The sequence below is a fragment of the Eschscholzia californica genome, unplaced genomic scaffold (assembly GCF_041429995.1).
Source record: "Eschscholzia californica isolate CP2 unplaced genomic scaffold, dmEscCali1.0.p SCAF_6, whole genome shotgun sequence".
In the NCBI taxonomy this organism is placed as follows: Eukaryota; Viridiplantae; Streptophyta; class Magnoliopsida; order Ranunculales; family Papaveraceae; genus Eschscholzia; species Eschscholzia californica.
In genome coordinates, this window is record NW_028238483.1 from 10,894,407 (window position 1) to 10,906,127 (window position 11,721).

At 36.0% G+C, this 11,721-nt stretch overlaps 1 protein-coding gene and 1 long non-coding RNA gene across 10 annotated transcripts; one reads left to right on the forward strand and one right to left on the reverse strand.

Moving 5' to 3' along the window:
• Positions 1-1,197: 1,197 nt before the first annotated feature.
• Positions 1,198-5,060, forward strand: LOC147531688 (Pentatricopeptide repeat (PPR) superfamily protein). 9 transcript variants are annotated; one of them, XM_086647426.1, is made up of 4 exons: positions 1,198-3,520; positions 3,603-4,624; positions 4,718-4,812; positions 4,926-5,060. In XM_086647426.1, exon 1 carries the CDS (start codon positions 1,305-1,307, stop codon positions 2,769-2,771), a length of 1,467 nt encoding a protein of 488 aa, XP_086503552.1. In that variant the 5' UTR covers positions 1,198-1,304; the 3' UTR covers positions 2,772-3,520; positions 3,603-4,624; positions 4,718-4,812; positions 4,926-5,060. The 9 variants fall into 9 exon arrangements, with proteins under 9 accessions (XP_086503552.1, XP_086503559.1, XP_086503554.1 ...); XM_086647433.1 differs by having other exon boundaries at positions 1,205-3,520; positions 3,603-4,099; XM_086647432.1 differs by having other exon boundaries at positions 1,234-3,520; positions 3,603-4,609.
• A 997-nt stretch (positions 5,061-6,057) lies between these two features.
• Positions 6,058-8,335, reverse strand: LOC147531689 (uncharacterized). Its single transcript, XR_015227536.1, has 2 exons — positions 7,850-8,335; positions 6,058-6,509 (listed from the first exon to the last, which is right to left on the reverse strand). It is a non-coding gene; the product is annotated as an uncharacterized LOC147531689 (long non-coding RNA).
• Between the last annotated feature and the right edge of the window lie 3,386 nt (positions 8,336-11,721).

Sequence of the window (11,721 nt, forward strand, 5' to 3'; positions counted from 1 at the left end):
CACAGACACACACACCCACTCTCTCTCTCTCTCTCTCTCTCTCTCTCTCTCTCTCTCTCTCTCTCTCTCTCTCTCTCTCTCTCTCTCTCTCTCTCTCTCTCTTTGTTCTCTCTTACATACTCTGACTCCCTTGCTTTGGGCCTCAAAAAAATTCAGGATCGGCCCTGAGATTGTTTAGCTTCCACTTCATAATCTAATCTATGTATGCGAATGTATGGTTTGCATGACAGGTTTTACAGGTACGACCAGCCTGATTTACAGAGGACACTCTGCTAAAATTTCGTCTCTTCTGTGAATTGCAGGGGCATTCTCGTGTCAAATTTGAGACACAAACGTAACAATTATTCTACAAACATACAAATCCATGTGGCTATCATCAGAATCGATGACTTTTTACTGCATCATCTGTGTCGTGCTCTGTTGCAGTGTTTTTTGTTGTTTAAGGAAAGTATTCAAAGTTTGCATTTAGAATATAACCCTCCACCCTCTTAGGGAATCCTGATATGCATACATAGGTTTGAATGAGCTGAGGCGATGCACAACTGAGATGATGAGTTGGTAAGACATCGATTTTGATGATAGCCAAGTGTGGATGACTATTTTGATGATAGTATCTGATGAGTGGGCATCTTCTGACACTGACAAAATACGATTTGTGCATGAAAAATGGATCTTTGGTGCTATTTGGGCTTCCACGGCATTGGTGTGCTCTTCAGGCAGAACAGAGATCAGAGGGGCCTAGCTCACTCAAGTTGATCTCTCAACTTTGACTCTCTAGCCAAAGTTGAATTTATGAGCTGACTCCTGCAGAGCTCTGACCAAAACTGATTCAATTTTATCACTTTGCTTGTCACCTCCTATATCAGGGTTCAGGTGGCAGAGTTCCATCGTATCCACTTCTTTGGTGGCTTTGACGAGGGTCTACGTATATATTCCTTTGGTCGATCCGTTGACTTCTTGATTTGTTCAAACTGACTAATATTTGTCTCAACAATACGAAAATAAAGAAAAGTTCATCATACTCATAAGATTAAAAGATCTTTTATTCTTCTTGTTTTCACCCCAGCACCACCACCACCATATTTCTATAGAATAATCATGAGAGACCACTTGTCTTGCCTGTGGAAAGAGAGAAGTGGTGGGAACTTGGCGAGACAACAAATTATTTTTCCACCCAAGTTTTTGTTACCCGATTTTATTTTTGGTTTGTTTCGGCAAAGGGGCAGCGTTTCTCTCCCTTGATCCGCCCGCAACAAGATTTGGTTAAAACAAGGATTCCTCTCCTTCCCTCCGCATACAAGGAAATGGTGTTATTCAAGTCGTCTTCACTAAACAATAACTTGAAAAGAAGAAGAAGAAAATGGCCTTTATCTCCTTTCAAAGCCAAATGGCAAGAAAACTTCAACGAACAACAGGCTATTGAAACCCTAAAAAAATCAGTATCAGCTGAAGAAAAACCTCATTCTAATCTTCTCTCACTTCTCATTAACTCCTTCAACATCTATAATTGCAATCCAACTCCTTCGGCTTATTCTTTCATTATCAAAACCCTAACCCTAAGTTCCCAATTTGATCAAATTCCTTCAGTCCTCGACCACTTAGAAAAACTCGAAAAATTCGATATACCCGAAGGAGTTTTCATCAATCTGATTCGAATTTATGGGGATGCAGATAAGTTGGGAGATGCAATTGATTTGTTCTTTAGAATCCCTAATTTCAGGTGCTCCCCTTCTATCTATTCCCTTAATACATTGCTTTCAGTTCTATGTAAATCAAAAGAAGGTCTTCAAATGGTTCATCAAGTTTTATTGAAAGCCCAATCGATGAACATTCGATTTGAAGATTCGACCTTCAGGATACTAATTATATCTCTTTGTAAAATTAAGAAAGTTGGGTATGCAATTGAGATGTTGAATATGATGTCTGCTTACGGGTATGATCCTGATTCCGAATTATATTTAGAAATTTTCTCAGTAATTTGCGAAAGCAAGGATCTTTCTTTGGTTTTAGGGTTTTTGGAAGAGATTCGAAAAATGGGTTTTAGTCTAAATGGGGAGAATTACTCAAATGTGATCAGCATTTTGGTCAAAAATGGGAAAGGAAAAGATGCTTTTGATATGTTGAGTGAAATGAAAACTAATGGATTGAAGCCAGATGTTGTTTGTTATACTAGGGTTTTGCAAGGAATTATAACTATTGGGGATTTTAAGAAAGCAGAGGAAGTGTTCGATGAAATGCTTGTGTTAGGTATAGTTCCTAACGTTTATACTTATAATGTTTATATACATGGTTTATGTAAACAGGATAAAATTGATGATAGTTTTAAGATGCTTGGATATATGGAAGAATTGGGGGTAAAGCCTGATATAATAACTTACAATACCCTTATGATGGGGTTTTGTAAAATTGGGGAAGTTAACAGAGGGAAAGAGATTTTGAGGAAGATGGGTTTGAAAGGTATTGAAGGAAATGTACACACTTACAGAATTTTGATTGATGGTTTGATCAGTAATGGTGAAATTATAGAAGCTTGTGGAATGTTGAAGGAAATGTTAGAAAAGGGGTTTGTTCCTAGATCGCCGACTTTTGACGAACTAATCTCTGAGTTGAGCGCACATGGACGTATTAGCGAAACGTTACAGGTAATGAAACAGATGTTAGAAAGAGATGTTGCTCCTGGAGCTGGGACTTGGGAAGTACTGCTTTCTCAAACGAAATTGGCTTTCGACACAGCAGCCATTGGGGCGTGTTTGGAGGACTTAACTATTTAGATAGTATGGTTATCAGAAATTAAGACTTAATACATTGTTTTTTAAACAATCAGTAGTGTGGGCTTCCTAGTTTGTTGAACCAGGTGCAGATGGAACTGTGATGGCAGATATCTCAGAGTTCGACTACTGATTCGAAGAGAAGGATACCAAATATCTCATCTGGAGTTTCTTTATTGAATATCATACCAATGATCTATCTGGAACGACTCTGATTTGGAATTGTTTGTTAATATTTCTCCAGATGGGCAAAACATAGTTAACTCAATTCAGCTTAACTTCCAGCTCTAAGGAGAATTTTTAAGTTGACAAAAGCATACCAAGTTCCTAAAAATCCTCCAAAATTGATCTTTAAAGACGTTAATGTAGATGTGTTGGAAGAATTAGAACCCTAGGACGAGACCGTATTCAAGATATCTTGGGGATCGTGTTGCCTGGTGATTGGTGGGCTTGGGGTATGTATGGCCAGAAAGGTTTCTTCTCTGGGCCTTAAGAGGCTGTTCTGTTGGGTGGCTTTGTTGGGCAATCTTCAATAGAGGTTTTGGATTGGTGGGAATTGTTCCAGATGATGCTATATGTTAGAATCAATCTGTGCGGTTATTAAGCCCACCCCCGATATGCCAAGAGGCAACCAGCAGTTTCTAAATCCTCCACGAAGTTCAAATTTAAGTATTTACCTTAAAGGAGTATATTGAATTAGACCACCACTTCATTCGGAGACTTGTTCAAGCCAATACACTGAAATACATCAGGTATCCTCTCTCTTTCAATGTTGCCCATGATTTTGTTAAGGGATTATAAGATCGAAGCTTCTTAACATTGTTCTATGGACAGACTTCAGGATTCTTTTTCAACTTGAAGAGGTGTGTTGGTAAAGGGCAAGCTTGAGGATTCTTCCTTGGCTCTTCACCTTAAAGACTAGGTGATAGAAATGGGAAAGTTCTTGAGTAAAGAAACACAAAATCATGGAATGTCTTTAGAATCAAAATTGAAGATGTTTTTTTATGTAAAGACCAATTTTGTTATGTTGTCTTAACTAAGGTCTCTTCTTGGCACTTGGTTTTCCAACGGAGTATTTTCATGAAGATCATAAAGTTCTGAACCATTTGGAAGATTTTCATAAGGTGTTTTTAGAGTTTTTGGAAAGTAAATGAGTTTCAGTTGTCAACAGTTCCTGTAATCTTGCAATATCGGGAGGTTGAGAACTAAGAAGTGTTTGAATCGAATCCTAAGCTGGGTTCTTTTTCCTCTGTTTTGAGAGATCTGGAGACGTCAAAATCAGGAGCTCTTCGTTTCGTTGGATTCTCCTCATCGAGCCCTTGAACTTAGACGTAATGTTCGTCAATTCCATTTCCAATTGAATGAGTTATTGAGGTTTAAAATCGGGTATATGTAGTACAATGTAGTACTAGCTCAAACTAAGGTGTGAGCTTAAGTACCACATCTACCAAAACGAAAAGAAAGTCATCCCTTATATTAAACCACTCACGTTTTGTTAAGCCAGGGACTAAGGGAATAAAAGGTGCTTTGCGTGGTTGTGGCGCATTGGTGGCGCAATTTGCATTAGAAGCAATTGGAGCAAGTGGAGCCTTATTATTTAGTAGATCTAGATCGATCCAGCGGTAGATGGTAGGGGGTGAGATGTTTCTGATCCAAAAGACTGGCTGGCTGATTCGGTCAAAAGAGCTTCGGATTGCGCCAAGTGGCGGTGCAATCTGCAGGGCATAATATAACGTGAAAAAGCCACATGGCTCGCCTCTGAACTATCAGAGGCCACATCTTCAGGATCGGGCGCCTCCACCGAGAGCCTTGTTATTTAGTAGTTCTGGATCAATCTAATGGTATTTTAAACAATAGTGAGAAACTATTATCTTCATCTGAACTCTAAGTTATGTATCTTTCGTTTTGTTTACGGATTACTAATTTTTGATATGTTTTCAATCTTGCAGCAAAATGGGATAAATAGTGCAGTTTCTGCTACAGGTCGACAAAGTTGATGTTGCAATGGTGATGCCGCAACATATAAAGAGAGAGCCAAACCGAGGTACAAATCCTTGTTCTCAAGCTACTGCATTAACCCCATCTTCTTCTCAAATTCCTGGTCCTCCTTCTGAAACTCCTGCACCAACTCCTTACCAAGTTCATGTTCCTTCTCAGGACCAGGTACCTATGCGAGCAAACATCAGAGGGTTCTTCCTTAAAGAAAGAAAAGAATTGGCTATCATTTTAATTTCATTTTTGTTGTTTTGGATGTCGTGTAAACAATTTTGACTTTACAAATTATGTTGTTTAAATTGTTTTCTTTCCAGTAATTAGCTCTTCTTTTGAATTGTTTCAGTAGGAGGGCGACAAACCAAAACCTCTTTGTTTTGGTTTGTCGGCGACTTAGTACCAAGAGGTGTTCGGAATACTCGCTGGTGCGAGGCCTAGTTTTTTTGCAGTAGGTTGTTATTCTTTTGAATGATTTCAGTCAGGGGCAACAAACTGAGTGTTATAACATCTCTATTGTTTATGTAAGGGTGGGAGTAGAATGTTCGTTTTCAAGTTCAGTGGCACAAAAGTGTGCGCCTCCTATGTATCCAAGCCATACGATCCTCCTATGTATCCAAGCCATGCGATTTTATGGTTATCTTCTTCCATGGTTATCTTCTTCCACGGAACCATCAAGCAATCGGGAAAATGTCTGTTATCCTGACTTCCCCAATTGCACAATATGTATTTACTAGGCATGACCCGTGCCTTCGGCACGGACTAACAATATTGTAAAGCACTTTGTGCATCACAATATCGTGGAGGAAGAAAATAATTTACGATTTTGTAAAGTCATTTGGTCCATGTTAGGTACTTCTTACTCCAAAGAGTTTGCAAACCGTTTCCCTATTTACATGTATGTTAACAACCCTAGTTGGTCCAAACACACCATATTCTTATTTTTTTTTAGCAAGTAGAAAGAGCTAACCAAGAATAAAAAAAAAACCCTAGTTGGTCCAAACACACCATAGACGTAATAAATTTCAAAAAAAAAAAGAATCAAGAATATGAAAGAATTTGAATCCTTAACTTTGTTTTTATGAAAAATTTGGATCCTTTCTAAATTACGCCTATTAGCTCAAAATATTGTCATCACTTTTTCAACAGTATTATATATGTCAAGGAGTATGTAATCAAATTTTTACAATTTTTCCGAAGTTTTGATCCAAGGTCGCCAATTTTTTAGTTCATCATCAATCTGTAAATTTTATACTTTGTTCGTAAAAAGATAAATCCAATTAGAAAAAGTAGAATAAACTATGAACTCAATCTTAGTTTATTCCTTAATTCATATCTATACCAAATTTTTCTTATTTCATCACAAGTTACAAAATGAGTTTAGCAATGTATGATACGTGAAACATATAAATAGATAATGAATACAATTATACTTCCCATCCATATAACCATCTTCTAGATAAAGAAAGAAAAAGAGGTCACAACAAAGCTTAGAGAGAAAAATACCAATAATTTCATGAGAGTGCATGGTAAAAATGTAGAAGATAAAGAAAATTCAATTTATGAAAATTTATGGTTGGGTGTTGTCAAGCTAACGAATGTTATCCCAAGTACCTAAAAGGTTTAAGCTCTAACTTCACTTTGATAAGCTACTGCAATAGTGCAATCCGTAGTGCATAATAGAAAAATAAAATTTCCATACCACCCTAACCTGATAATGAATATTAACTCTTTGTAATCAACATTAGCTTCCTGCACAAGCAAAATATGTTAAGTAGAGTAATATAATAGAAAATATAGTCATAGATTAATTATATTCTTCAAATATAACATACCTTCGAAAATTGGTATATCGAACAATTGACTATGGTATTAATGTCATCATGGGCAATAGAGAAAATTAAGTGATGACTAAGCAAAGAGAGGAAAACTCACACCACAAATCAAAGGAAAGCAAAATTGATTCATTATTTTAATGAAACACAAATAGTAGAGACATATATGGAATAAAACATCTTAGCGATAAAAATAATATGAACATTAAGTGTTGCTTATGTTACCCACGACGCCATTTTGACGTATTTAGACATGTAAGCGGGTTCGAATAATAGATAGGTTTTCTGGTCTTAACATTGACACTGATGATAGTGAACTTTCAATTGCTGTGCAATAGACCTTCACGTATGACATGCTAACACCTTCCGCGCTTCTGACATCCGAACAATTTCTATGACAACGGGGGCACACATAGAGTTTATAAACAGAGATTGGTGTTGGACTTTTGTTAGGGAGTGTTGTTACAAGTGCATCACATGAAACCAAGATTGTCGGTGATATGCCACTGTTGGGTATGTCTACAAAGATCAAATTTATACCTTCTTAACTCAGTTTTTAAGTTTTATTGAAGGTAATTTTGCTCATACCAATTAATACTTAACTTTCTAATAAATTTACAAAAATTGGGCGTACTGATAGAAATTTAGTAATACTTAGCTCTCTAGGATTGGTCTTTCAAATAAATTTATAAAGTAGGGAACTCTGTTTTTTGGAGATTTCTTTGAATGAGTGGCTTGTCTGGTCCTAATTTGATGATCATAGATTTTTAATATTGAGAGTTGGGGTTGAAATTTTGGGATGCAAGTACTGATGGGCATTGATGATCAATTATATATATACTTCATTGATGATCATAACTTCTATTTTATGACTTTCACGAGTAAGGGAAACCATCACATAAGTGGCAACAGTTAAGGGGTCTAAGCTAGCATCAGTGTATTACATATAATCCATGAGTAGTTACACAATTTTCAGTCAAGTCAATCATTGTAGTTGCTAATATGAGGAAGGACACAAGATTAGGAAGAAGACACAATTTCATTTGAATTACTGAAAATTGTTCTATATAGTTAAGAAAAGTGAATCAAGCAGCAACAAATGCAGGAAGATAGATACAGTGGTAAATTGTTAGATATAAAATTACTTCACTTGGACATTCTAGCGAACACTTTCTTAGCAGTGAATCACTTTCTCTTAAAATATTTTATTAACTGACTACAATTGAAATTGAGAAAAGAAAAAGAGGAATAGTTTACCTTGGAGAAGACAATCCAATTACCAGCACAGAAAACCTAAAAAACATAATAATATGAAGAATTAGCAGGCAATATCTTCAGAACTATTGAAGAATAATTGGAGAACTATAAGCACAAAAATTAAATGATTTAAAGGAATATATGATTCTTCATTTTCTGTAACAGTAGTCATTGCTGGGGTAAATTATGGGAAATTATAGGTTTCAGGAGGCTAAATTGAATTGCATATTAAAACATGTAACTGTTTTGAAGAGAGAAATACATCTAAATGAAGAAGAAAAATGAAGTAAGGAGGAAGAAAACTAAGAAATGTATAATGTTGAAAGGTTGTAATGGAAGTTGAATGAGACTAAATATTGAAAGTCTTTTGAAGTAACAGTTATGATTAATGGAGGAAGAGGGAAATAGGAAAAGAAGACCAATGATAATAGTAGCTGAAAGGGTTGTTCTTCAAGCGCCCCTTGATATTGGTTTAACGACCCAAACAAAAGTAATTTGAGTGTAGGTGTATTTGTCCAAGTAAGCATTGGGTTTGTCTCGATAAGCATGAGAATTCATTTATTTTATCCCAGTCAACAGCATTTATTTTGTCCTAGTCAGCACAAAACCACTCTGTTTTGTTATATAGATAGTATGAAACTGACACATGTGACAATAGAATGTATGATGTTTTATTTGATGAGCACATGACATGTTGATAACCTCAGTGCCCACCACCAAGCACATCAATTATATAGTCCTAGGTATAACCCGTGCGTCCGATACGGGATGTTAAATTGAGAGCTTTATGTGTTCATTAGAAGTATTAAGTTATATTTTTGTTATAGTAAAGGGGAGAATTTGATAAGATGATAAAAGTCAAGTACAAAATTGTCTTGATACCAAAGATTTATATTAAAAAATAAAAATAAGTACAATAAAACTTCATTATAAACAACGTTAGTTGTACTGAAGAAATCTGATTGTTCAGTCAATAATATATGCACCTTCTTGCTGTTAGTACACCTAGATAGAGCTACATATAATTGACAGTGATTGAATATTGGAAACCGCAGATCTATTCCCACATGTGTGACTAATTGGTCTTAAGACTTATTTATTGTCATTGCATACGCTAATCGAACAGGAAATTGGCGCTTTGTGAATTGAATGTTCAACTCAAAAGAACTTGGTGTTAGAGAGATTCTAGGAATAAATACCATGTCACCACGTTTATCTCCAGTTAGGAATTTTGCTTCCATTACTCGCGTTTCACAGTTGACAACCATCATCTAGTCCCATTACGTAGTCCATCTTAGGGAAGAGACTCCTTAGCAACATAACAGGACAACCGATTTTTAACTACAACTTGAATGGTGGTAATCCAGATGGATTAAGCGAGTTGGGAAACTCGTTTGGATAGCGAGCATTTAGAGAGTAATCGTTATTTTCAGTTTCAACCATCTTGTCAGCAGCCATATGAGTATCTCACCTGGAGTTATGCTTAAAGTTCTTATATTTATTATTGATACATCTTCATTCTGTGCAAACAAAATAGTTCGTTGTGTAAGATAATCGATTGTAAGATTTTGAACCATATTTACCTCTGGATAAGTTGCATTTATGAATTCTACCAGAGTATGAAATCTATTTAGGTAAGAAGGTAAGTGCAAATGTTCTCAGTCATTTGTCCTTACCTACATAAGAAAGTGTAACGTCTGTTACATAAAATATCACTTGCATCTAGACATGTGTAAATTTATAAAAGAAATGTCAAAAAGTAAAATATGAAAATCAGCTAAAGAACATACTTGTTGAAGGAAAGTTTGAAATATTTGATTGTCAGCATCATCCGATTGAAGATGCATGTTTTGTGATAGAGTCAACATCTTAATGTCGATCCAAAGAAATGACCTCCTTAATGAGGCTCCTATTATTTGCTCTCAGACAAACCTTGGTATAATAGGAAGAATTGTCGGAATTCACCACCAAGGACAACAGTCAACCCACCAAAAGGCTTATTATTATCACAAATATTTTGAAGTAAACGATCAACAACCTCGACGCATTATTTGTATTGCATTGGAACCTTGTCCTATATAATCAATTTCGATGAGCGGAGAAAAACTGCAAGTCTTGTTTGCTTACCAATGTTTCAAATAGAATCTTCATGCACATCAAGAGGAATCTGAATAGTTGAATGAGTTGTTCTCCTTCCGACCAATAGCAAAGAAGGCAATACCGGATAAAGCAACAGTAATAACTATATTGCGATTTTTATGACACGTTGCTGCAATTGTATTGTATACAAATGTTTTTCCTGTTCCAGCACCACCGTTGAGAAAAATAATGATCCTTCAGTGTTACTTATAGAATGAATAATAGACTCAAAAGCGTGTCTTTGTGCGTTATTGAGAAGGTCAACTTTTGCAGTCAATTCCGTTTCATTGATCGATGCTTCTAGTTGCATGTGTTCCAAGATAAACCGGTTGCCTGAAATTTGATTCTATTGTTGATGCGGTTGAGACACAGATGGAAAATTGTCTTTAAGAGTTTTACCGTACTCTAAGAGGATTTCGTTGAGGAGGTGCAATCCGAAATCTCGTATTTGAAAGTTTGTGGGTTCGATAATGCCTCGTGTAGTACGAAGTTAATGTGCGAGATCACCATAAACATTTGAGGCAAACCTATCCTCCCATAAAGAAGATGGATTTAGTGGAGTACATTCTAATAAAATGATAGATTACAGTCTCCGTAATCGGTAACTTGTGTTTATAATAACGTCTTCTATACATAATACCCATTCACCATCATCTTCTAAAAGTCCACGGGCAACACATGCAGATTTGAATGTTTCATACACCATCTCATTTACAGTACGTAATGATTCAAATGACATTGGACACTTCAGAACGATTAACAATAATCGTAAATATAATTTTTCTCCTTCATTAGGATTGACAAAATACATTCTTCCTATTGCAAAACTTTTTTTCTGTTTCATCCACAATTTAGATTATTTAATCCCACACAGTGTTATGGAAATTCTTGATAAGTGTAATTTAAGTGTAATTTTTTGCAGTTTAATCCATGTCAAAACGGAAGAAAAAAAATCATTAAAGTGGAAATCTCGTTAGCAGCTTTATACTGAACGTCATCTGGATGATCCATAGGTTGGAAAACTACATGATGCATACAGGTAAATTCACAACCAACCTAACAACAGATGGATATTCTTCATGCAGTAAATGACCATATAATCTCCATGCCGTCTCCGGTGGTGCAACATATCGAGAGTCAAGATATTACTGAATCTCATCTGTTGCACCCACAACCATTGCATTATGAACATCTCCTTTATAAATATATTTGTTCATATATTTAACACATCGCACACTTGCACAAACTTCCACATTAATGTGGTAATCAAATAATTTGGAGAGGTGAGGATTATAGGGAACAACATCCCTATTATCAACTAAATGACCTCGAACGATGAAAGCAGGACCATCATTACGACGACGATATACTGGATATCTATCTTTCCCTATAATTGTTTTATCCACAAACTTATAGGGTAATTTTTGGAGCATTTTCTATTTATCATGCACGGTGACTTGGGATGTCGTAAACCACATGGACTATGTATCATACAATTTTTAACCGTCTAAAGAAGTAGGGGATCAGTATCCTGATCTGGAAATTCTTCACAAATGAATTGGGATATTTAGCGTTTGGGTCAAGGATAAGTACTGGTTTTAGTGTTTAGGTCACAAGTTTGTCCGTTATAGGGTCTGGGTCACGGACTAACCATTGACCACGTTGACTAATGACGCAGTTAACTAGCGTCATTAGTCAACGGGTCAATGGTTAGTCCGTGACCCAGACCCTAA

Coding starts and splice junctions, on each gene's coding strand:
- LOC147531688 (XM_086647426.1), top strand. CDS start 1,305: ATGGTGTTATTCAAGTCGTCTTCACTAAACAATAACTTGAAAAGAAGA.